The sequence below is a fragment of the Thunnus maccoyii genome, chromosome 23, assembly GCF_910596095.1.
Source record: "Thunnus maccoyii chromosome 23, fThuMac1.1, whole genome shotgun sequence".
Taxonomy (NCBI): Eukaryota; Metazoa; Chordata; class Actinopteri; order Scombriformes; family Scombridae; genus Thunnus; species Thunnus maccoyii.
This window is the reverse complement of record NC_056555.1, coordinates 23,439,476-23,465,645: the sequence shown is the minus strand read 5'-3', so window position 1 is coordinate 23,465,645 and position 26,170 is coordinate 23,439,476. Positions and strand designations below refer to the sequence as shown.

General features: G+C 38.4%; 2 protein-coding genes and 1 long non-coding RNA gene across 6 annotated transcripts in view; 2 read left to right on the top strand and 1 right to left on the bottom strand.

The window, feature by feature from the left end:
• LOC121890744 (NACHT, LRR and PYD domains-containing protein 14-like) overlaps window positions 1-26,170 on the top strand; it is a 135,915-nt gene that overhangs the window by 65,016 nt on the left and 44,729 nt on the right. The window lies entirely within an intron of this gene.
• The window catches only part of LOC121890768, a 64,280-nt gene that overhangs the window by 15,964 nt on the left and 22,146 nt on the right, over window positions 1-26,170 (bottom strand). The window lies entirely within an intron of this gene.
• On the top strand, window positions 248-25,285 carry LOC121890745 (NACHT, LRR and PYD domains-containing protein 14-like). 4 transcript variants are annotated; one of them, XM_042403273.1, is made up of 13 exons: window positions 248-279; window positions 4,683-4,841; window positions 5,451-5,555; window positions 6,716-6,957; window positions 7,096-8,881; window positions 12,268-12,453; window positions 13,846-14,019; window positions 14,747-14,914; window positions 18,284-18,460; window positions 21,804-21,977; window positions 22,652-22,819; window positions 23,674-23,850; window positions 24,892-25,285. In XM_042403273.1, the coding sequence occupies exons 2-13, from the start codon at window positions 4,714-4,716 to the stop codon at window positions 24,902-24,904; spliced, it is 3,498 nt and encodes a 1,165-aa protein (XP_042259207.1). In that variant the 5' UTR covers window positions 248-279; window positions 4,683-4,713; the 3' UTR covers window positions 24,905-25,285. The 4 variants fall into 4 exon arrangements, with proteins under 4 accessions (XP_042259207.1, XP_042259206.1, XP_042259208.1 ...); XM_042403272.1 differs by having other exon boundaries at window positions 7,093-8,881; XM_042403274.1 differs by lacking the exon at window positions 5,451-5,555 and having other exon boundaries at window positions 7,093-8,881.

Sequence of the window (26,170 nt, the reverse complement as noted above, 5' to 3'; positions counted from 1 at the left end):
ATCCAGTTAAGACAACTAAGTCAAACATCCTAATATTCATACGTACATTTAATATGTAATATTATATTCACCACTTGCTCTTTAAGCTGTAAGTGATTCTAGAAAACTCAGAGCGACTTTAAATGATTACACACACACACACACACACACTCACATGACCACATACAGGTGACTTCCAGTAAAGGAGGAGCAAACAGGTAGAGAGTAAAGGTGAAAGTATTCAGTCAGACTCCATTTTAAAGTCAACAGAGCAGAAGAAGGAAAACAGTCTGAGGCAGGGTGAGTGTTAATATTATTGATCAATCAGCTGATTACCTCTCAGATTAATTGTTTAGTTGATTAGACTGTTTCAGAAATCAGTGTTGAGGTCTTCAAACGTTGTTTCCTTTGTTCTTTTCTTGTTTTCTGTGTCCTCACAGTGATGTAACGTGACACACTGGTTTGGTTTAAAATAGAGAGAAGTCACAGTTAAGAACGACTCACATGTTTATCTGAAGTCTGTTTGTTGGATTTAAACCAGAGTCAAAGTTTATCTTTGTGATGCTGGAAAACACACATGGTTGTAGTTAAAGTCATGTAAACTAATAAGAAGCTGTAAAAGTAGTGAAAGATTTTCCTTTTTGTTTGCTGTCTAGTCATCGATTTCATTTCATTTCATTTCAAACTTTATTTAAGATTCTCAGAAAACCGTTGAGGGTGACCTTCATTTACAATGATGCCGAGATTACACATGGAAAAACAAACAAACAAACAAACAAACAAACAAACAAACAAACATTAAAAAAAAAACAAGGAAACATACATAGTCAACAAAATCAGTTAAAACAATTACAGACAGGCAGTGAACAGTTATTCATTATATCCTGAAGTGTCCAAAAGGTGTGAGAGTATTCAGTTTTAGGTCACATTGTAAGAGTTTCCATGAGTTTGCTGCACCAACACTAAAAGCTTCTTTCCAAGTTCAGTCCTGACACGAAGTACCTGAAGAGCCAGACAGTCACTGGAGCAGGTTAGAAGTGGACCAGAGTTCCAGTATAACAGAGATGTGATGTATGATGGTAATTTTCCAGTCAGGGTTTTATAGATATACAGATACCAGTGATTATTGTGTCTCAGTCAGAGAAGGTCAGCTGAGCTTATCATAGAGGACACAGTGGTGAGTGTTGAAGGCGTCACCGGTAATAAATCTCCTGGCTGAGTAGTAAACTGAGTCTAAAGGTCAAAGTGTGGAGGCAGCAGCATTTCTGTAAATTACTTCCCTATAATCTGACTGATAAGATAGTTGATTCAACAGTCCTCTTTCTACAGATCGGAGGGAAGGTGGATTTATTTCTGTATAGAAAGTCATTTTTGTGTTTTAATTAGTCAACAAGGTTCTTGATATGGTGGTTGAATGTGAATCAGTCGTCGAGCCAGATGCCCTTTAGATGTTTGAACCATTGACAGTAGAAATATGCAGATTGCTGTAGTCTGAGTTTTTAGATCTTGAAAAAAACATACATTTTGTTTTATTTGCATTAAGTATCAGTTTGAGATTAATGAAGGAATGTTGCAGTTTCTCAGATGGCTAATTGAACAGAACCAGCGATACAGTATAAAATAGTATCGTCCGTGTACCGATGGGTTTGGCAGCCACGTATGGAAGACACAATTTCATTTATATAAATGGTGATAACATATTTTTTGGGCACAATGTGACGCTGTTTCCACTAGTGTTTACTGCTCAGACTCTATAGACGACTGTCTCCAGATGCAGAATCGGCCTCCTTTACTCTTTCATATTTCCACTGTGGGTTGTTTGGACACATTGTCCATGTATGTTAAAATGAATTGTATATTGATCATTTACACAATGTAGATACATATGTAACAGTATATACAGTCAATACTTTAAAGATGATCAAAATATGAAACTGAAATATAACAGATGTGATGGATATAATAAAATAAAAGTCCAGGTGAGCACTCTGTTAAAATCATAATTATATAAATATATATTATCTTTATGACCGTTATTAAACCATGTCCTCTTCTAAACATACAAACCACTTTATTCTTACAATATGTGACAGAACTTCTTCCTTAAGTGTGATGTCTGGTTCAGATGAAATAGGACAGTATGTTAACGACTTCACATGGATGCACTGAAACCCCATTAAGCCACTTATTTATATTTGAAGCATTATTCCGTTATTTCTGTGCAGTTGCTTTATTTTGTTATCTTGTTGATAAAATCACTAAAGTACCAGTGGAGTGAAATTGCTTCAGATATATGATATACGAAGAACAAACATACAGACAGACAGAGATTCCTTGTTTTATACAGAGAGATGGTTTCTGTCCCCAATTAACTGATCCTAAATCTGAAACACACACACACACACACACACACACACACACACGTTAACGATGTAACGCTGGTTCGGTTAAAATAGAGAGAAGTCAGTAAAGAAGGACTCATGTCGGCCTCACACCAAACGACTTTTCAAAAGATGTCACTGTTGCAGACAAATTTCCAATGTCGGAATAAAATCATGAGAGTTTTACCAGAGTTGTGGCGCGCTTCCGTCATTTCCACCGTTTGGTGTAAGGTGGTCAAAAAACTCAGTCCGAGCGTCTCAACTCAGTCTTTATCTCGTCTTGACGTTCCGATCAAATCAAACATGTTTAATATTATCCTGAGTCTTTAGTTTTGGCTCATACAAATAGTGAAGGTGCGCTCTGTCCAGTACGGATTTACACATCGAGTTTTTTTCTACCATGTGACCCCAGGGGCTCTCCGTAGTCCAGCACCAAACGTGAAGCAGCAAAGTGACTATAACGACCGAAATAAATCCTCAAATACCGTCACACGCGATGGACGGTGAATTAACAATGTTACGAGTCGGTGTTTAATTCTGCGTGTATCTGATCCACCGTCCAGCACGTATTTTAGTGAGAAATGTAATTCTTGAAACTGTTCGCCTCTCATTCCCACCGTCTTCTCCCACTAAAATAGTGCAGCTAACCAACGGAGGCTGGTGGCGAGTTGAGGCGACAAAATCCAAAATGTAAAGTTTGTACACAAATATAGTTTATCTTTATGGATTAAATTAATGCCGAGTTGACAAGAAGACTGTCGACATATGACGCCTTTTATCTTGTGTTTCTAGAATGATGTGTTTTTGCGGACACGTAAGGAATTGTTAATATGTCATATTTATTAGAGGAAGTTTGGCGTAATACTTTCCCCGGAGAGCGCAGGGAGTTTCAGTTTAATTCACTGCTACTATGTACATCTTTAACATTTTGTCACCACTACAGAAACAGCAGGTAGCTGTGAAAGTATGATAAGGTTGTCTGACGCTGACTGCTGTTAGTTATTGGTTTGACAGTCTAATATGTGTTTGTGTTGATTACTGACGGTGGCTGATTGTACTCAGTTTCTATCGGCAGTATGCAGTAAATGGTCGCCCTTTGTGTGTGTGTTTAAACTACTTTCCTAACATGATGTGTTTGATGGTTTTATTAATGACTCCTGATGAAACTTTAAAGCTCAGCATTCTCGTTGACCTTTAGCTTCCTTTTTTATAGGTCACATGAACATTTATTCACCCAGAAAAAACTAACATTTCTCTGTATAATATGACCTCCTCTTTCTGTCAGCTGCAGTGTATCTGCAGTTTATTTACTGTTTTTTTGAAACATGATTTCAGGCCAGTTGGAGGAGTTAAACCTGTGACTTTCTGCCTTGTATAATTATCCAGGCTGCTGCTGTTTCTACTGTATTTCATGCAGTTTGCAGGTTTCCAAAACAGAAATACTCCAACATCCAGCGGCTGAAAGTGTCCAGATAGTTAATGGTTGAAGGTGGTTTCTGTGGGCAGCTGTATAAACTATGTAGCTGTTTTAAAGTTGTAAAAATACAGGACGACACCTTTTGAAATGTGATTGTCTCAGCTGATATGATCTCAGAAAACTTAACCAAAATATCATTTTATTTGTGACAAAGATGTAAAATGAAGATGAGTTAATAAGAGGAACAATCAGCGTGTCGTGTCTGTTGTTTCTCTTCACAGTTGTTCACTTATAACTGAATTAATTCATTAACATTTTCTTTTGGTTGGTTTTTCAGAACAAACCACTGCACACACAGTGGCTTCTGTTTCTGCTCCATTGTTCAACACTTTTTCTTGTAAATTTTCATCAGGAGCAAGATGGGAAATAATCTCAAAGGAATCTAGTTGTAGTCTTGTAAATAGTGATCCTGCAAGATTCCCAGTCTTTGCAAAATCTTAGAATGTGACTAAAAACTCAGTAACTTAAGACACATTGTCTTTAGATGTGAGAGAGTGTCAAACTTTAGGCTTTTAAAAGTCTTTTCAAAGTCATTTCAAAGTCTTCTAGTGTATTTTAGGCATCAGATGTTAACTGAAGTCTGTTTGTTGGATTTAAACCAGAGTCAAAGTTTATCTTTGTGATGCCGGAAAACACACATGGTTGTAGTTAAAGTGATGCAAACTAATAAGAAGCTACTAACTAGTTAGTGACGGCGGTGCTTCTGTGGACCGTGGCTGCGGGGACGCCGTGCTGATGTGGTCCTGCTTCATACCCACACCTGATATTACTATTATTAGTCATATTTCTATTATTATTATCGTTGTTATTGTTATTATTATGCTTCCCTGTGTGTCTCTCTCCAGTGTTACTGGTTTACCTCTCAAACTCCAGAAGATGAATGATTTGGAGGAAGAGGAGGACGGAGCAGAGTCTCTGATATCCAGCTGTCTGTCTATGAAGAGTGACCGGTCTAAAGGTCTTCCTCTAACCTTCAGTAATGAACCTGGACCCTCAGACACACAGTAAGAGACTGTTTCTACTGTAAACTGACCTGAAGATGATTCAGTTTTTAATGTCATTTGATAACTTACATTGCAACAATATTCTTTTATAATTCTGTTTTTTTTAATTCAGTCACTGATGTTTTTGTTGTTTGAGAATCGACTGTATTATTTCTTTGTTTATAGCTTTAATTTTGTACTTGATTGCTGTTCTGAAATGTTAATTAGTTGCTTCAATCAATATTTAATACAAGTTAAGTTGCAGAGGACAGATTGTTTTATTTGCTTTCTAGACATGAACAAGTTAATCTGACAGCCCAGCATCAGGCAGCAGTGCCTTTAGTTTAACTGTTACTAAATAAACTCTTATATAAAGGTCATTTTTTATCATTTGGCATTTTCACAGCCCACATGTCAGACTTTGTGTTCTCAAACATGTAGATGATAAAAACTCTTCATGCAAATATATTCAGTTTGCAGCTGTAGATAAAATGTTTAGAACATGCAGAAGGAGATATGAACATACCCATTTGTTGTCATTATTAAATCATGACCCTGAGCCATGTTTCATCTTACATCTGCTCTTTACAAGAACTAATGATATGTGTAAAACACTTGTTGTTTCCACAGACAGAGAGCAGAGTCTCTGATATCCAGCTGTCTGTCTATGAAGAGTGACTGGTCTAAACCTGAACCTCTAAACTTCAGTAATGAACCTGGACCCTCAGACACAAAGTAAGAGACTGTTTCTACTGTAAACTGACCTGAGGATGATTCAGTGAGACGGTTTCATTAAGGTTGTTGTGTAGATATGAAGGAAACACAGTGGAAAGAAATAATGAACTAGCTTCCATTCAGCTGTATGTCTAGAACAGATCTTCATGTACATGTTAACCAGAGACAGAGACAGGGCTGCTGTTGCTATTTGATTTTTCAGTCTAACAATCTAAAGTAGTAGCAGGTAACCCAGGGTGATATTTACTAAGGATTTAGTAACAAGTCACATTGTGTCTCCTTATTTACTAAAGGACTGCACCGGGGTTTTGTGCAGGTAAAATGGAAGAAAATTGAGTGTTTGGTCTCCTGCAATACAGAATGTGTCTTAACGTGTTCCTGTTCAAAGACACAAAATATGGGAGGAAGTAATGTAAATGTATACAAACAGCCTGCTGCAGCTGATTTATCACTGCAGACTGACCACTGCAGCAGAGGAAACTGAGTCTGACATTTAACGTTTGGGAAAAGTCAAATGTGTAAAACTGTTGTATGACACTGACACAGAGGGAGAGAGATTATAGCAGAAACAGTGAGAGAGAGAAACACGAATGAAAAGATGCATTATGAAGATATTTAGCAGAGCTCTCTGTTCAGCACCACAACACAAGACTAAAGAGCAGCAGTCTGTTATTTTTCACAAGTGGACTTTTCTGTTTTGCTCAGTTGTCTCCTGCTTATTTTTCCTGACTTTTAATGTCTCATAAAAGCTTAAAGGAGCCAAAACACATTGTGTGAATCCTTGTGGTCTAACAAATGTGTTGAATCCATTTCCCTCCTCATGAAACATTTGCAAAGTCGATTTTTGAGGCTGGTATTTTAAATCCTGCATTGTTTACATCCATGTTTACTAGTTTGCAGTCTTCTTCTTCTTCTCTGCCTTTGCTGCCACATTGTTGTGTCTGTCTAATTACTTTTAAACCCTTGTAATAATAATATATATTATTTTATTTCAAACTGAATGTGCTGAAGCTCAGAGCCTGAAGAACAAAAAACTGTGTAACTGTCCAAATACTGACAGTCTGGACTGTTTATGGAGGGAAAGAGCTGCATCAACTTGTGAGCTGTCGGTTGGCCGCCACTAATGTCGTGTGTCATAAAGAATGTGTTCATGTCCACAGAGAGAGGAAGAGGAAGAGGAGGGGTGTTTCTGTGGAGGAGCAGCTGTCCTGCTGTTCTTTGTGTCAGGACGTCCTGAAGGATCCAGTCTCTACCAGCTGTGGACACTGGTTCTGTAGACAGTGCATCAGCTCATACTGGGACCAGTCTGCTGCATCAGGAGACTCCTCCTGTCCCCAGTGTGGAAAAAGATCCAGAACAAGACCTGGACTGCAGACAGACAGTCAGACCAGCACTGTACAAAGTAAGACTGAAGATCTGTCTGCTGATGTCATCATCTCTGAAAACAGGACAGGAATCTACCTCCTCTATCCTACTGAAAATTAACACAGAGAAACATATTTCTTTTTAATTATACCTTTTTTTTCTTCTGTTTCAGCAGAAAGTGATCTACAGGAGGTTTTAGATGAACATAAGATCAGTCTGAGGAGATGTGAATGTGTGACTGAAGGAACTGATGAAGCAGGAAGTGAAACCCTCCTCAACAGGATCTACACTGAGCTCTACATCACAGAGGGACAGAGTGAAGAGGTTAATACCCAACATGAGGTGAGGCAGCTTGAAGCAGCTTCCAAGATGAAGGTCCTCCATGACACTCCAATCAAGTGCCACGACATCTTTAAACTCTTACCTGACCAACAGAAATACATCAGAGTCGTTATGACGAACGGCGTCGCTGGTGTTGGAAAAACCTTCTCAGTGCAGAAGTTCACTCTGGACTGGGCAGAGGGCTTGAAAAACCAAGACATCAGTCTGGTGATTCTGCTTTCGTTCAGGGAGCTGAACTTGATCAAAGATGAGCAGTACAGTCTCCTCATGCTGATCCATGATTTCCATCCAACATTACAGAAGGTCACAGCAGAGAAGCTCGATGACTGTAAAGTTTTGTTCATCTTTGACGGCCTGGATGAAAGCAGACTTTCACTGGATTTCATGAACAGGAAGGTCGTGTCTGATGTCACACAGAGGTCATCAGTCAACGTGCTGTTGACAAACCTCTTCAAGGGGAATCTGCTTCCCTCGGCTCTCGTCTGGATAACTTCCCGACCTGCAGCAGCCAATCAGATCCCTCTGACATGTGTTGACAGGGTAACAGAAGTACGAGGCTTCACTGACACCCAGAAGGAGGAGTACTTCAGGAGGAGATTCAGTGATGAAGAGCTTTCCAGCAGAATCATCTCACACATCAAGACATCCAGGAGCCTCCACATCATGTGTTACATCCCAGTCTTCTGCTGGATCACTGCTAGAGTTGTGGAGCACATGTTGACTACAGACCAGAGAGGAGAGCTGCCCAAGACCCTGACTGACCTGTACTCACACTTCCTGCTGGTTCAGACAAAGAGGAAGAAGCACAAGTATGATGAAGGACATGAGACAAGTCCACAGGAGCTGATGGAGGCTGACAGTGAAGTTCTTCTGAAGCTGGGGAGGCTGGCGTTTGTACATCTGGAGAAAGGAAACATCATGTTCTACCAAGAAGACCTGGAGCAGTGTGGTCTTGATGTCAAAGAGGCCTCGGTGTTATCAGGATTTTGTACAGAGATCTTCAAAAGAGAGGATGTGATCTTCCAGAAAACAGTTTACTGCTTTGTTCATCTGAGCGTTCAGGAGTTTCTGGCTGCAGTCTACATGTACCACTGTTACACCAACAGCAACACAGAGGTACTGAAGGACTTCCTGGGAGAAGACTACAGTAACTCATCTCTGGATGACTTCCTGAAGAGAGCCATGGAGAAATCTCTCCAAAGTAAAAACGGCCACCTGGACCTGTTTGTACGTTTCCTTCATGGCCTCTCTCTGGAGTCCAACCAGAGTTTCTTAGGAGGCCTGCTGGGTCAGACAGAGAACAGTCCAGAAATCATCCAGAGAGTCATCAACAACCTGAAGGAGAAGAACACGTACAATACCTCTCCTGACAGAAGCATCAACATCTTCCACTGTCTGATGGAGATGAACGACCTCTCAGTACATCAGGAGATCCAAGAGTTCCTGAAATCAGAGAACAGATCAGAGAAGAAACTCTCTGAGATCCACTGCTCAGCTCTGGCCTACATGCTGCAGATGTCAGAGGAGGTTCTGGATGAGTTGGACCTGCAGAAGTACAATACATCAGAGGTGGGACGATGGAGACTGATCCCAGCTGTGAGGAACTGCAGAAAGGCTCTGTAAGTCCAGATGTGATTAACATCATAAATCAGTGCAGATTAGTAGTTTAGTTCTTCAAATATAAATAATATAAAATTCTTATTATTGTTAAAATAGTGCTCTACTTGTTAATAGCTGAAATAATATGTCAGTTATATTTAGTCTCAGATGTTCTTGAGCTTTTTCAAATTCAGTCAGTTCAAAGTCATTCAGTTATTCTATTTATTTCTAGTAATTATTGGATTTTACAGTCTTTTCTTCTATTTATCTTCCTTTGGGTGACGGAGGCGTCATTCAAACCTGGTAAAACAAATGAAGGACTTTAGAGGTTGTGGTTGAGGTTTTATTACAGAACATATGTCAGTATTTTACAGTTATCAGTGAATGTAGTGAAGTTATTATTACATGAGAAGCTTCTGCAAATAATATATAATCAGACAGACACTGTTTTTACTGCTATGATTAAGAATTTAAAATAAGATCTGTATCATTTTCCAAAGGTGATTTCTGAAGTCAGAGAGATTTGCTTTCCTCATCATTTTTTTTCTTAATGGTTTCTGAGTCATTTCATAGTGAGCACGAGGGATCAGCAAATCACCAAACTGATTCAGTAATTAAGTGATATTACACGTGATGCTTACCGCATCACTGTCGTGTCAACAATGACGGTAAATCACACCCTCGAGGGTAATATTGCGATTATACAACATTTACCAACAAAATAAAAGATGTAAACAAAATGTATTTATATTGTGAGGCAGTTCGCTCTAAAAATAAAAAAAACTTTTTCTTGGGTTATATCAGTTTCTATGGAACTACATGGGATATGACTAATACCTGGAAAACAATCACTCACGTCATTAGACTTCTATGTAATGAAACCTATTTTACTACTCCAGCAAGTAGACTGACCCTTAGTAACGACCAAGCAACAGAGACGATTTCTAGTCCCTGTTGAGTCAGCCAGCCAACTTGAGCTAATGCTTTCTAGAGATCGCGACATTTCCCAAACTGAATAAATACGACATTTATAAACACAAAACTGCTTTGCTAGCTTAATCCTGTTGTAACTAAGATATCCGCTGAAAAAAAAAATCCATAGACAGATTTAGCTGCTACGTCCGCAAACTTCACAGACATTTTTAAGCTAGTTGCTCCGTGTCACCGACTCACCGGCACAGCTGATGGAGGATGCCGGAGTGGAAGCTGAGATAAACTCAACTGAAGGGAAAATAATTCAGTTTTACTGTTTATTGGGGAGCCGGTTAACGATAACGAGTGGAGAAGGGTTCGGGTTTTTCAGTGTGTGTGTGTGTGTGTGTGTGTGTGTGTGTGTGTGTGTAACTCGTCCCACAGTCTCAGAGTTCAATCCACTCGGTAAAGGGTCCGTTTTGTTTTCCCCACAACCCCTAATCAGTTCAGTTCAATCCAGTTTCACAAACATAAAAGGAGGAAAACTCAAAACTCCGCTCCGGGTTTTCACCGCAGATCCCCACAAAACAAAATAACCCAAAGACACTAGCAAAGCAACACAGTACATAAACGGTCTACAGTTCTAATGAACGGCGGAGTGATATTTTTATTAATTCAACTTCAATATCACATACAGATAACATAAATGGAGTAATATAACAGAAATATAGAACAAACAAATATACAACGCCAGGGATTACAGATAAATATGAAATGAAAATGGTGCAGTAGAAAATAAAGATATAAAAAATAAATGTACACATTACAATTATATTAGTTTATTAAATTTGGAGCAAAAATTTATAGTCTTCACAGCTTTTCTATTGCATGAGGTAGACAATGTTTTAATGTAGGATTCTGTTTCTTCTTTAAATGAACAAAAAGAGGGTTTAACTTTTAACACCTTACATTAATGTATATAAAACTTGGCCAGCAATATGATAAGAGTGATGAGGCATTATTCATTTGAGCAACTTGATGAAATTTACGTCACACGGACCCTCACGGACGCAGAAACTATAATTTCAGCTTCAGTGTGCCGTCATGCTGATTTGAGCACGTTCTAAATGTCTAGTTGACCAATCAGATTGCTTGGTCAGAACTACCTGTTGTATAATGTCAATTATACAACAATATATTAAGTTTGCTAACATTAACCTACATTAGCCTCCGTAAACTACTGGTCATACGAGACAAAACCCCTGAGTGTGTTGAACCGAGCAATGGTGCCTTTTATTTCTCATGAATTCAACTTTTTATTTTAAAGAGGGAAGTCATATTACACAGTCTTGTTTTTAAGTCTTTCTTATATTCTGTTGGTCACAGAAAGAAACTCTCAGGTGTTTTCTCTCTTGTTGGTGTAGAGAAGAGTAGTAGCAGGAAATGCACAGAGGTCTGATGAATATATAAGAGCAGAATGATAGAATTCAGACTGTTTAAAGAGATCTTATACACATTAAAGGTCAATGTTATATTTTAATGCTGATACCCTGATAACATCTTTCTGATGACATCATGATGAAAATAATTCAACCTTATTGGTTTGTTAATTGTGGTGTGCTGAATCAGTTTTTCAGATTCTCAGAAAAGAATGTTGACAACTAAACATCATGCAGTCATCTGTCCTGCACATCTAAATATTGAATTACATTAATATTTGATATGTACAGGTCTAATATTGTCAAGCCATCTGTTTCATTTGTTTGTCAACTGTCACTAAATTTTGCCGCTTATGGATGTGAACCTGACAACAGCAGGTAGCAATGAGAGATGATCTTTCTCAACTGTAACTGTTCACTGAGCTGAACTGAGTAAAAATATCCTGCAGTCAAATTAAAAATAGTGGACAGTAAAAATGTTTTTCTTATCAAGATGTCCTCATGCTGACTTTGTGGAGACAGACATGGGATCAGATCACACAGACAGACTGAGCACATTATGGAAGCCTCAATGTAACTCCATTTTCTCTCCCTTCATCTGCAAGATTAAAGCAAAACAAAGATTAAAAGTCTGCAGGTATGAGAGAGAGTGATGAGAATCATTGTTTCATCCAAGCACAGTGAGATACGATTAGCTGAACTAGGAGTGCTCTGGTAGCCTACTGGTTAAGATACATGTCATATAATCACAATATCAGTGGTTTGATTCAGGTGGCTGACCTTTGTTGCATGTCATTCCCTCTCTCTCTCTCTCTCCTCTTGTTTCCTGTTATCTCTCAACTGTCGCTTTACATTAAAGGAATAAAATGCCTCAGAAAAAAAAAAAATATATATATATATATATATTTTAAAAAAGATGAGCTGAATCACTGATGTGAAGAGCAAATGTTAATCAAAATAGGGAATGTCAAACTGTTTTGTCATCAAATGCAGGAAGTAAATATAAAGTGTCCTCTTTCATGATAAAATATGTTGTAATATATGTGTCATTACAGACTTTCTGGCTGTCGACTCTCAGAGACTCACTATGAAGTTGTGGCCTCAGCTCTGAAGTCCAACCCCTCCCATCTGAGAGAGCTTGACCTGAGTGCAAACGTCCTGCAGTATGGTCTGACTGGTTCAGGATTGAAGCTTCTATCTGCTGGACTGGAGAGTCCAAACTGTAGACTGGAGACTCTGAGGTCAGTTCAATGGCTGTAGCTTTGGCAGTTTTTTCTATACATTCAATTCAAATCCTTCACTGAAGTTCACATGTTTGGTTAATACATTTTTGGGATTTCCCTGAGCACAAATCTGTAGAATTTAAATTTAAAATCCACAGTCTTATTCTGTGTAAAAATGATTTCCAAAGTTTAAACTAATATGAGTCTTCAGCAGTCTGAGTTACACATATCAAGTAAGTATTTTTGTGTTTCTTCAGTGTTTCCTTGCTGAGCTACAGTGGAGGGATCATAACTCAAAGAGGAAATTTTGAACTAAATAGTCTGTAACTTTGAGTCAGACAAATCAAGTGGGAGTCTACCAAACTGTCAAAGCCTCATATCAGCTTCAGCTGAACTTATGAACTCATTTCCTACAGTGTAGCTGTGTTAGGAAGAGACCACTTCACAGTCAGTATGGACAGGAGGAATCATTACTGCCACCAATAACATGTTTTAATTACACAAACCTACTAAACTACCAAATACAGGAAGAAGGAGGTCATGTAATAAATAATGAACAGGTTTAGTTCAACATGTCTGATTTCATATTGATCCTCTAATTTCAGACTTGACTGAGTTCAGCAGCATTTTATGAATCAATTTTATGAATGAACTCATGGAAGTCAACTCAATAAATATTATTATTATTATTATTATTATTATTATTATTATTATTATTATTATTATTATTATTATTATTATTATTATTATTGTTATCACAATAAAGGGAGTTAATCTATGGAACAACCATAATGAAGAAATGAAAACATGTAGAACATTAAGTAAGTTTAAACAAATCTTTAAAAATAACATATTGAGCAGATATAGAATGGATGAACAAAGAGGTGGTCTGGGATAATATGATTTGGTACAGAGTGTCTTTTTGACTTGTGTTGTTTTTGTTTGTTGTTATTGGTTCTATGCAAGTTATCTTTATTCTCTTGTGTTGTTTTGAATGTTTTTTGGCTTTGATTTGATTGATAAATTATAAAAAGGGGTAGGACTAGAAAAGTTCCATTGAATTGTTATTATTTGTGTTGCTTACTGAAAGTTTGCTGTTGTTTTTATTTCTTTTGTTTTGCTGCCTATATGTTTTATTTTGTTATTTTAACATGTTCAAACTAAAAAATAATCTAATGTAATGAATCAGTGTTGACATGAATATGTGTCTGAATGTTGTAGTGACATTTGGATGATGTCTGTAGAAGGCTGACATCATGGTGATCCACAATAACACAAAGTTACTCTGCTCATTTTAGAGAAAAGCTGATTGATGAGGACATAGTAATGTTGAACTACACATTTAAAACCTGAACACATCTGATTGGATTATAAATGGATTTTAATCTACATCATTTATTCTTCATTCAGATTGTGGCTCTGCAGGTTGTCAGAGACCAGCTGTGCTTCTCTGGTCTCAGCTCTGAAGTCCAACCCCTCCCATCTGAGAGATCTTGATCTGAGAGGAAACGACCTGAAAGACTCAGGATTAAAACTACTGTGTGATTTTCTGGAGAGTCCAGACTGTAGACTGGAGACTCTGAGGTCAGTTCACTGACTGTCTGTTACTATTGTTGATCTTAATGTTTAACAACTGAACCTAATTCATGTACATACATAACTTACATCCATGAAGTTCATTTTCTTTTTTCCATATTTTCATTTTTTTACTGTACAAAGTTTAATCTGTAGTTATAAAAGATGACTGATTCTTAAAGAAACTGTAGAAAATGTCCACTGTTAGTTGTTAAAGTAAATGAATATTTATAACTTTTGGTAAAGAGTCACATCTGTATAGAAAATCCTCTCAACTAATATCTGTTTTAAATTGATGAAGTTTACTTGCTGAAGGAGAAATATTTCTTTATTATATTATTTAATGTTTTTTACACAATAATGTCTGATAATTGATATTGATCCTTCACAATAATCTCTCTTTCTCACACACACACACACACACACACACACACACACACACACACACACACACACACACACACACACACTGATCATTGCAGGTGTTTAAAGTATTTTTTATGAATCAATGTTGACATGAATATGTGTCTGAATGTTGTGGTGACATTTGGATGATGTATGTAGAAGGCTGACATCATGATGATCCACAATAACACAATGACAAAGTTACTCTGCTCATTTTAGTGAAAAGCTCATTGATGAGGACATAGTAATGTTGAACTACACATTTAAAACCTGAACACATCTGATTGGATTATAAATGGATTTTAATCTACATCATTTATTCTTTATTCAGATTGAGTTCCTGCAGGTTGTCAGAGATCAGTTGTGCTTCTCTGGTCTCAGCTCTGAAGTCCAACCCCTCCTATCCGAGAGATCTTGATCTAAGCCACAATGACCTGTTTGACGTGAAGCAGCTGTGTGATTTTCTGGAGAGTCCAGACTGTAGACTGGAGTATCTGGGGTCAGACACCATTTTTTACTTCTATGCTGAGATTAATATGATGTGACAGTTGTGGTGACACTAAACTGCAGACATAAAGCTGATATTATGCTGATCCACACTGAGGATCTATTTTCTTCTTCAGTGGTTTAGTCCATTGACTGTCAGAACAATGTTGAGCTGCACATTGAAAACCTTCATATAACAAGAAAAATCTACACTGGATAATTCACTCTGAACCTCTGAAACTCTTGATTTTTACATTAAATTTCACCTTCACTTTAGGGCTGGGCGATATGACTAAATCAATATCAGGATTATTTAAACTTTTACCTCAATTATGATTTTTTTTTTTTTACACTGCCCTCATAGTTCTCTGACAAGGTCTGTACTGTAAATATGCTGAACTACTGGGATATTTTTTTCCAATGAAATATATGTTAACTTTGTGTTTTTTAATTAATTTTTGAAACACACACAGATAAACTATTTATGGTTATTTATTGAATATTTCAAACAGTTGAAATCAAAGCACACATCACTTGAAATGAAAATGTCTTGTGAAAAAGGTCACATTTTAGTTCTAAAGTAAAAAGCAAGTTCCCTAAAAAAAAAAAAGTAGAAAATAATAACATGCAACACCGCTGATTAAGAGCAAGAGAAAACCTTGGACAAGACACCTCCAGTGGATCAGCAAGCTGTATCTGAGGCATGTGACAATGTTTCCTCCTGAACTGAAAACCTGCTCAGATGGGGAGCTCCATCATCTCTGTTCTGACTTCTTCCTGAATGGTGGGGACATGGTGTGCAGAAGTGTATGCTTCCAGTAGCTCTTCTGTGATGGGTTCTGAGAACTTCTCCTTAAGGTACTCAAGGATGCAGGTTTTGATTGTTTTAGTCAGCTCCATGTCATCTTCGTCCTCAGCCAGCACTCATGAACGGAGGATGTGTAGGACAGAGTTCACAAATGAAATGGTCACATACTCTTCTATTGACAGGGCATCTGTGAACTCCATCAATGGGGAGAGAGCTTTGTTGACAGCCTCTAAGACATCCAGGTCAGCCAAGATGGAACAAGTTGCCTTGATTTCTCATCATCAGCGAGGACCTGTGTGATGGCTTTCTTTTGCTCAAGGATCCTTGCAGTCATCATTTGCATTGATCCCCATCTGGTGGCACATGCAGTTTTCAACTTGTGTTGTGGCAGGTTCAGCTCTTGTTGTGCCTTCACAAGCGCCTTCTTCTTTTTCCAACTATAGGAAAAAGCACTGACAATCTTTTTGCAAACCCTCATTTCCCGCTGCACACGTTGATCTTCCATTGCAAATACACACACATGAAAAGATGAATTTTATTGAGGGTCTGACTTATACCTAAAGACTTTAAAAACTGTAAAACGTAAGCAAAATAATAGATGAGGAGAAATCTCTTAATTCAAAGCTACTTAATTAATAATAGATTAATAACAGACTTCTAGAGTAATTTTTATTTCTACTTTAATGATGACTCATTGTAGCGTTGTTTTACATTGTAATGTGAAGTTAACATTGTAATATGAAGCACATTGTAACATTAAGAAAAGTGCCATATGAATAGTTAATTATTATTGTCACAGTATTTGTTTAAAGTGAACTAAAAGATAGCTCTAGCTCAACTGTAGCATAGTGTCTGATCAGCTGAAATGTTACCTATCGATTGCCAGGTGCAACCTGTGTCCAAAACATTGCTCCCGTGTCCGTCCATTGAGCTGTGTAGCTCTGACGACATTAGTGCTGTTGTCTGTCGTAATGGTCATGAGGTTCTCTTCCATGAGGTCCCATGCAGACAGCATATTTTTCAGGCCCTGTGCAATCATTTCTGATGTGTCATCATCTGCAAAATATGCCGTCTTCAGGCATCTGTTGTGCAGGTTCCATTCATCGTCAATGTAGTGCGACGTAAGGCTCAAGTATGGCTCCATCCTTGTACTTGACCAGAGATCAGACGTTTCTACAAAGTACTGAACAGATTTGAGTTCAGCAGCTACCTTCTCACGACATGTTTTGTACATGTTGGGCACTGCTGTTTGGGAAAAACATTTTTGCGATGGCACAGCGTATCTTTTGTCGAGGGTTTTAACAAGATGTTTAAACCCACTATGTTCCACCGTAGCTATGGGATCCATATCCTTCATGATGTAATATGCAATAGCATCAGTTATTTCTTTCCATCTTCTTGAATCCTTTGCATAATGTGCGGCATTTGTAAATGCTTGTGTTAGCGTCAGCTGCTTTGTGGAAGCACTTTAGCGTTTGTCAGTTTCTCTCTTTTTTTGAGCCATGAACTCTTCATATTCGGTAATGTGATTGTGTTCCAAGTGATTAAACAGATTGGTGGTGTTACCTTTGGTCACTGAAATTGTTTTTCCAAAGTGTTTACATTTGAATTATTTTTGCTCTGTGTCGTCTTCACTGAAGCTGAAATATGTCCAAACCACAGACACGGTATTCTTTTTAGTTATAAGCTGCTCAGGTTGAGGCCTATGTGTTGGCTCAGTGTTAGTGCTTGTGTCATCCATGGTGCCAGCTTGCTTTGAGTGAACTCGCACTATCGTTAGTTGGACGGGGCGGAGGCACATGACTGAACACAACATAGTATTGTTTTAAAGGGACACTTCATGAACGCACGCATTGGGGAAATTATTAACCGACTTAACCAACATGAGAAAGATTAAGTCAGTGAGAGGGTCTTAATGTCGGTCTTGATACATTTTCGGTTAATTGCCCAGCCCTACTTCACTTTAAATTTTGTTCTTTAAATTTAAACCAAAAACCTCAATCAGACAGCAACAAATATAATATCCAGTATTTACTTGTTCCAACACTTATGAAGCTGTGCAGTGTTTATATTAACAGAAATATTTAAACACAAGATGCTGTGATTTTTTTCATGGCGACATCATTCCATTAAACGTAAATAATGTCGATATGTTAAACATCATTTTCCTCCTATTTTCCCAACATCCATCCTGACATATTTGATATCATTATAAATGTTGGGATCTTGAGTAGAATCTGAAATATTCATGTGGATTTTTAACTTGTGTTTGGCTGCACAACATGAGTTTGTATAGATGGAGTCACTGGTGGAGCTGCAGAGTTTAAGAGGTGAAGTCACTACGTCTTTATTGAAGTAGCAGCTTGTTGTCATTAATATTAATGAGAGCTATTTTTCACTGTTTGTATTTGAAAGTCTTTAACCTGCATCCTGTTGGGTTCAGCTGTTTGGAGTTTCCATTTTCTAAACTTCCACATTCTAAACCTTCTTCAGCTCTGAACAGATTATGAAACTTTGCATGATTTCAAACATGAACTTTGTTTTCTAAAGTGACGTCATTTATTCTTTATTCAGATTGAGTGGCTGCAGTTTGTCAGAGATCAGCTGTGCTTCTCTGGTCTCAGCTCTGAAGTCCAACCCCTCATCCCATCTGAGATATCTGGATATAAGAGGAAATAACCTGAAAGACTCGGACATGAAACAGCTGTCTGATCTTAAGGAGAGTCCACACTGTAGACTGGAGACTCTGAGGTCAGTTCACTGACTGTAGAAACTGTAGAAAATGTCCACTGTTAGTTGTTAAAGTAAATGAATGTTTATAACTTTTGGTAAAGAGTCACATCTGTATACTGAAAATCCTCTCAGCTAATATCTGTTTTAAATTGATCAAGTTTACTTGCTGAAGGAGAAATATTTCTTTATTATATTATTTAATGTGTTTAATGAATAACGTCTGATCATTGATATTTATTTTTTAGAACACACACACACACACACAGATCAATACAGGTGTTTAAAGTATTTTTTATAAATCAGTGTTGACATGAATATGTGTCTGAATGTTGTGGTGACATTTGGATGATATCTGTAGAAGGCTGACATCACAGCCAGCAGGACAGGGGGGCACTGGGGGGCAATGTCTGTCCAATTGGGATTTTGTGCCCCACCCAAACTTCAGATTCATGGAAACTTCCTGTCTTACTGTACGTGACTGAAGTTAGGCTACATCACGCACGCACTGTCACAACGCAGTTTCATGTAGCTAACAGCTAGATGAAAGTTGGAAACTGTGGCTAAGCAGTTATGTTTGAGCCACTTTTTAACAAAAACTCGTCCAGAGGATGAAGCATGTTGGGACCAGGCCGTGCCTTAAAGTGAAGTCACAGCAGGATGGTTGTGAGACATTTGTTGGCTCTAAAGTAGGGCTGCTCGATTATGGCAAATATCATACTCACCATTATTTTGATCAATATTGAGATCACAAGTATTTAACACAATTGCATTTTGACTCATGGAACAGAAACGCTTCCATTTTATTAAATGTAGCAGTCAACACTGACTCTGAGTGTCTCGCGGAGACCCCATGTTTTTTTTTTATTTATTTCTGTTGCATTTAGTGAAGTGTAATCTGCACAGACAGCTGTTTAAATCACAGAAATATCCGGCTGTATATGTGTTTTAGGCATGCACGATATTGGATTTTTGGCCGATATCCAATATTTTCCATCTCATTTTTGCCGATGCCGATATATGTGCACATTTTATCCACCTGGCTGAGGAGACTATTACACCTGCAATCATAGATTGTACTAATGATCAAGAAAGACAATATATGAAGGAAGAACTTATGAAGACTGGAGTTCAGGAGCTCAGCATTAAAACACATGAACCTGCCAAGTGGGTGGAGCAGTAGTTTTCTTTGAGTTTATTAGACAGACAGGAGTAATGTGCAGGATTTAATCTTTGGTCCACAGTCCGAAGCAGAAGGTGGCGGTAATGCACCTCATACGCTGGTTGCCAATAGCTGTTATAAACCAAAAAGAAGAAGAAGAAAAGAAAAAGTTTTTTCAAACAGAGTGGTACATCCTGTCAGCCGAGGTGTTTCCTATCTCTGCAGCCGAACACAGCAGCTCCTCTGCGGACTGTTTCATCCTGACGGTCCCAGTGTTTCCTCCGCAGGCTCCACTTCACTCAGCTGCCCGACAGACCCGCTGCTTCTTCCCACTTTAACCTGAATAACAAACCGGGGCTCGGTGCTCTGGTTGGATCCAGACGGAGAGCCGGGTCTAGCTGGGAGGCTAGCGGAGCGTTAGCCGCAGCATGACGGGAGGGAAGTACAGCCAGCTAGCCTCCGCTAGCCTCCCAGCTAACGTTACCTCCGGTTTCACTACAGGCAGATTCACTCGCTACAGTGGGCGAGGAAATAAAACCAATGAATCAATAAGTACAAACACTGTCGATTTCTTCCCGTGGAGCCGACATGCAAACTATTTAGGTTCAGTAAATCCCAGCTGTCAGTCAGCCTGGTGAAGGCAGGTTAGTCTGTGTACAGAGACGCTCAACGCCTGTCGGAGGCGTTTAAGGAGGAGCGAAAGCGCACCGCTGTAAAGGAAAGAGGTTTGCTGGATTTATAACACAAGACAAAATGAGAGCATCACTGCGAAATGACAATAATAAACAATAATCGTTTTATCTCCATTATCTTGTTTTCATAATTGTTGGAAGCCAAAAAAATAAAATTCGACTAATCGCACATTCCTACTCTAAAGGACCCTTCAGTCACCAAATACGGTGTAACAACAGATCCAGATGCGCATCAGATCATCCATGTTGACTGGACACCCGAACAACTTGACGTTTTTGTCTTTTGAAAGAGAACTAACTGACACTTGTGATTACAATGACATAATCAACCTTTCCAACTCAAAGCCCAGAAGACTCGGCCTTGTGTAGGAATAGTAGCCGCAGGTAAGCCAGTGTTATTTATCCTGGCCCGCCGTGGCATGTTAGGATTGTGGTTTCTGTGAGGAAGTTCTGAACTGTAACATTCATTGTTCAATTTGTTTCAAGAGTTATGCAGTGTTGGTTTGGTTATTACAGTGGAAACCGCCTGTATTGATCACAGTTACAGTGATCAATCGCTTATATGGATCACAAAGCTTGAGACTGAATCATTCTTATACAAATGTTGTTTAAATAGTTTGCTTATACTAATCAAGTACAGTGTTCATTTTGGGTCTTTTCATACATGAAAACATATGGAAAAAATTGTACAACTTCAGTAATTCTATTTTTTTTATTTTACTCCCATGAAACATGTTTGATATGTTCCTGGCGGCTGCGGCACCATTACTGCCTCGTGGTAACCCGTCTGCTTCCAGCTGGTGACCTGAGGCTGCTGCTGCCTGCACATTGAAATCATGACGGGAAAAAGAAAATCATTTTCTCTCAATGAAAAACGTTGTTTCCTCGAAGCTCATGATAAACTGCCAAAAACCAGCCAACGAGATGCAGCAGCGACACAACAACCAGCGTTTAAACAGCTGTACTGTATTTTGAAACAGTCAGTAAAATGTATTAAATAGAGAAGCTGCTCGTTTCATTACTGTATATTCATGTAATAGGTATACAAATGTCAATTAGATGGTATTCTGCATGAGAAATAAAGAAAAAATGTTTAAAAATCAGTTATAATAATCATCTGTTGATAGTGATCAATTTGATCCAGACAGATGTGATCAATATAAGCAGTTTCCACTTTATTGTGTTATTTCTTCTTTTATGTATAGAAAGCCATTCATCTGACTCATTTACATTAAACTACCAAAAAAAGAAAGAAATGTCTGATCTATGAGCATGTAAAAAGGAGTGCCCACCCGTGACGACCTTGTGCCCCCCTGCTGATAATTGTCTGGCACCGCTCTGGCTGATATTATGATGATCCACAATAACACAATGACAAAGTTACTCTGCTCATTTTAGTGAAAAGCTCATTGATGAGGACATAGTAATGTTGAACTACATATTTAAAACCTGAACACATCTGATTGGATTATAAATGGATTTTAATCTACATCATTTATTCTTTATTCAGATTGACTGACTGCAGTTTGTCAGAGATCAGCTGTGCTTCTCTGGTCTCAGCTCTGAAGTCCAACCCCTCCCATCTGAGAAAGCTGAATCTGAGAGAAGGAAAGATTCAGGAATCAGACGTGAAGCTACTGTGTGATTTTCTGGAGAGTCCAGACTGTAGACTGGAGACTCTGAGGTCAGTTCACTGACTGTCTGTTACTATTGTTGATCTTAATGTTTAACAACTGAACCTAATTCATGTACATACATAACTTACATCCATGAAGTTCATTTTCTTTTTTCCATATTTTCATTTTTTTACTGTACAAAGTTTAGTCTGTAGTTATAAAAGATGACTGATTCTTAAAGAAACTGTAGAAAATGTCCACTGTTAGTTGTTAAAGTAAATGAATGTTTATAACTTTTGGTAAAGAGTCACATCTGTATACAGAAGATCCTCTCAACTAATATCTGTTTTAAATTGATCAAGTTTACTTACTGAAGGAGAAATATTTCTTTATTATATTATTTAATGTGTTTAATGAATAATGTCTGATAATTGATATTGATCCTTCATAATAATCTCTCTCTCACACACTCACTGATCTAAATGCAGGTGTTTAAAGTATTTTTTATGAATCAGTGTTGACATGAATATGTGTCTGAATGTTGTGGTGACATTTGGATGATGTCTGTAGAAGGCTGACATCATGATGATCCACAATAACACAATGACAAAGTTACTCTGCTCATTTTAGTGAAAAGCTCATTGATGAGGACATAGTAATGTTGAACTACACATTTAAAACCTGAACACATCTGATTGGATTATAAATGGATTTTAATCTACATAATTTATTCTTTATTCAGATTGGATGACTGCAGGTTGTCAGAGATCAGTTGTGCTTCTCTGGTCTCAGCTCTGAAGTCCAACCCCTCCCATCTGAGACATCTGTATCTGTCTGGAAATGACGTGTGTGACGTGAAGCAGCTGTGTGATTTTCTGGAGAGTCCACACTGTAGACTGGAGAATCTGGGGTCAGACACCATTTTTTACTTCTGTGCTGAGATTAATATGATGTGACAGTTGTGGTGACACTAAACTGCAGACATAAAGCTGATATTATGCTGATCCACACTGAGGATCTATTTTCTTCTTCAGTGGTTTAGTCCATTGACTGTCAGAACAATGTTGAGCTGCACATTTAAAACCTTCATATAACAAGAAAAATCTACACTGGATAATTCACTCTGAACCTCTGAAACTCTGTTTTTATCTTTTCTATTTGACAGTTTTTAACCTGCATCCTGTTGGGTTCAGCTGTTTGGAGTTTCCATCTTCTAAACTTTAGGACAAAAAAATAGATCTTCAGATTAATTCTTATTTGAATGATCAATAATTGATTATTGAAATCCAGAGATGGATCTTTGCATTTGTGTCTTTACTCAGTGAACATGTACATGTGCTCTGTGTTGTGTGTGTGCAGTGGTTACTTGTTGTAAATGGTTCAGTTAGAGCAGCATGATGTGTAAAATGTCCACTTTGTTTAAATCGAGTTATTACAACGTGCACAAAAATCTTATTTTAAGTGTAAAAGTAACGTAGATGCTAGCTGCTATATTAGCTGCCTTGAGTCACCACAGTCCCGTAAACCATGACGTGAATAGTTTCAGTCTGTGGACCCGCCGCAGTTTTGCAGTTTACGGGACTGTGGTGACTCAGGATGGTCAGCTGACTCTGGCTGTCTCGTAGGGGATCTAGAGATCACATCTACAACTTTCTAAACTTCTACATTCTAAATCTTCTTCAGCTCTGAACAGATTATGAAACATTGAATGATTTCAAGCATGAACTTTGTTTTCTAAAGTGACGTCATTTATTCTTTATTCAGATTGAGTGGCTGCAGTTTGTCAGAGACCAGCTGTGCTTCTCTGGCCTCAGCTCTGAAGTCCAACCCCTCATCCCATCTGAGACATCTGTATCTAAGAGGAAATAACCTGAAGGACTCGGACGTGAAGCAGCTGTCTGATCTTCAGGAGAGTCCAGACTGTAGACTGGAGACTCTGAAGTGAGTAGAGAGTTGGAGTCAGTCTGTGCTGGTTTCAGCAGTCTTGTATTAAACACAGTTAGTATCAAAGCAAAGATCCAGTATTTCCTGGTTAACCTTCAACCTTCTCAGTGGCTGCTTTCCTCAGTGAAGCTGTGAGAGGAGAATGGTGACAGGCTTCAGGATTGGACAGAAAGACAGAGAGAGAGAGAACAGTCAGCCAATCAGATCAGCCAGAAGCTTGTTGTGATCATGTGTTTGAGTTGATGTGAAGACGACTGTTGTTGTTGTGTTCATGTCTGCAGGAAATAAAGCTGGATTACAGCTGACAGCCTTACAAGATGTATAGAGACAGTGGTCCTCATCATCGAACTGTCCTACCATCAAATCTGATCTGAAAGTGTTTGTTCTCTCATTTCAACACTAAAGAATTGATCAGTTCATCTTTGTCAGAGCTCTAAGTTCAGTCTGACTGCAGCCTGCAAATCACTGGCTCTGATTTCACACAAGCATCATTACGTTTAGTAACCATGTGGTCTTTATACAGACCAGAACCTCTGCTGAAGTCCAGGAATCACAGCAGCTGTTTAGCTGAGAGCTCTGACTGATTGTCATGTGATGATTTAACAGCAGGAAAGATCTTCAATCCCACAGAGACTCTGTAGCTTTCAACTTTTCTAACAGTTGACATGTATCAACAGTAAATCCATCAGTAAACTGATGAGTGAATGTCTCTGTTTCTGCAGTAATGATGTGTTCATGACTCTCAGCACTTTATTTCCTCTGTGTACTTGAGTGAAATCTGCAGAGTAAACAGACTTGATAGCAAAAGTCTGTGCAGGTGTGTGAGCTTGGAGCTCAGTGTGTTCACTCCAACACGTTAACATGAGAGCTGAAAGGAAGCAGGCTACGCTGCACAGCTGTTCCACTTCTGGTCTGGACAGGACTGAAGTCCCTGCTGCTCTTTATACTGGATGTGCTGCATCACTGACTGACAGCTGATGAAGTGAGTCTCACTAAACACTGATTTATGACCTCTGTTGTTTCTTCTTCTCTCACCAGATGGTGGTGGTGATCTCTGTCAAAGTGTGAGTGAACATCCAGGAGTGTGTGTTGAGAGAGGATCAGCTGGATCCTGATGATCCATCTGGACCGGAGTCTGGATCTGGATTTTGTCATCTTCACTTAAGTCTCTTAACTGACTACAAACTGAACAGTTATCTCTGGATTTTGTTGAATCAGCACTTTACAGATGTGTTATACATGAGCTGTTTGATGCAGAAAAGAGATTAATAAACAGGTGTTATAAGTCAGACTCTGACCCTGGGCCCATATTTATCAAGCGTCTCAGAATCACACTGAGAGTTAACGAGGACTAAAACTAATTAATGAAGCAGAAGAGAATTTACTGTGACTGTCAGCAGGAGAAGGATTACTCCTGGGAGAGAGTGAGACGTGGCTGTTTTACCACAGTCAGAGCAGCAAAGTAGAAATAATGATGACGTGTTGTAGTTTTCTCACAGTCTCAGCTGGAAATATGAAACAGTGGTAATTTGGTATATTATGTGTATAAGCAGGTAACCAGGCAGGTAACTTACCAAGGTTATGGAACAAAACTATGATGCCAAAATTCATTATAAGATGATATTTACAAAGTGTAAAGAAAGCCTGAGAGATAAATGTAGCCTATATGTTAATGAAGATAACAGGTAATTAGACTCAGCTGTGTGAAATGATCTTGGTTCAGCCACATGGTTTCACAGCCTGTAATAGTGCTGCATCTTGCACATATTGCACAGACACATGTTGCAAACCCTCTCCATGAAGAACATCTTCTCTTCCACTGTCCAATTCCTCTTTCAACTACACCCCAAGTTAACTTGTGTTCTCTACATGAAGGTAAATACAGCGTAACAATAGAAACATATATTGTTCAGGTGCATCCCCCTCTCTCAAATATCAGGCTGTAGCTATGCTGTTATTTGAAGGAGCCTAAATAAAAAATAAGCCTATAAAATATTTGAGCTGTTGTAACTGAGGACCCTCGTCATGCTCATTATCTTTACGACGTGCATTAAGCCAGATCAAAGTTTGATTCATGACTTCCATCATTGTGGCTTCTGACAGAATTGTCACTGTTGCACAGCTGCATTTTCTCCGTTACCATAAAGTGTAACATTGTGAGGACGTTCTGTATTTATTTAAATGATGTTGTGTAGAAACATCATGTGTTCTCCTCTGCATCACACACAAAGTCAGTCTCACTAATGATTCTGTTTTAGTCCAAACAATCTTTTAATAAGCTCAGTGTCATCATGCGTTCCCAAAACATCTCTCCTCT

What these genes read in the sequence shown, in the direction of transcription:
- LOC121890745 (XM_042403272.1), top strand. Translation starts at nt 4,714, where the DNA reads ATGAATGATTTGGAGGAAGAGGAGGACGGAGCAGAGTCTCTGATATCC. An exon ending in CCTGGACCCTCAGACACACA is followed by an intron (nt 4,842 to 5,450) that starts GTAAGAGACTGT and finishes TTGTTTCCACAG; the next exon opens with ACAGAGAGCAGAGTCTCTGA. An exon ending in TGTAGACTGGAGACTCTGAG is followed by an intron (nt 12,454 to 13,845) that starts GTCAGTTCAATG and finishes TTCTTCATTCAG; the next exon opens with ATTGTGGCTCTGCAGGTTGT.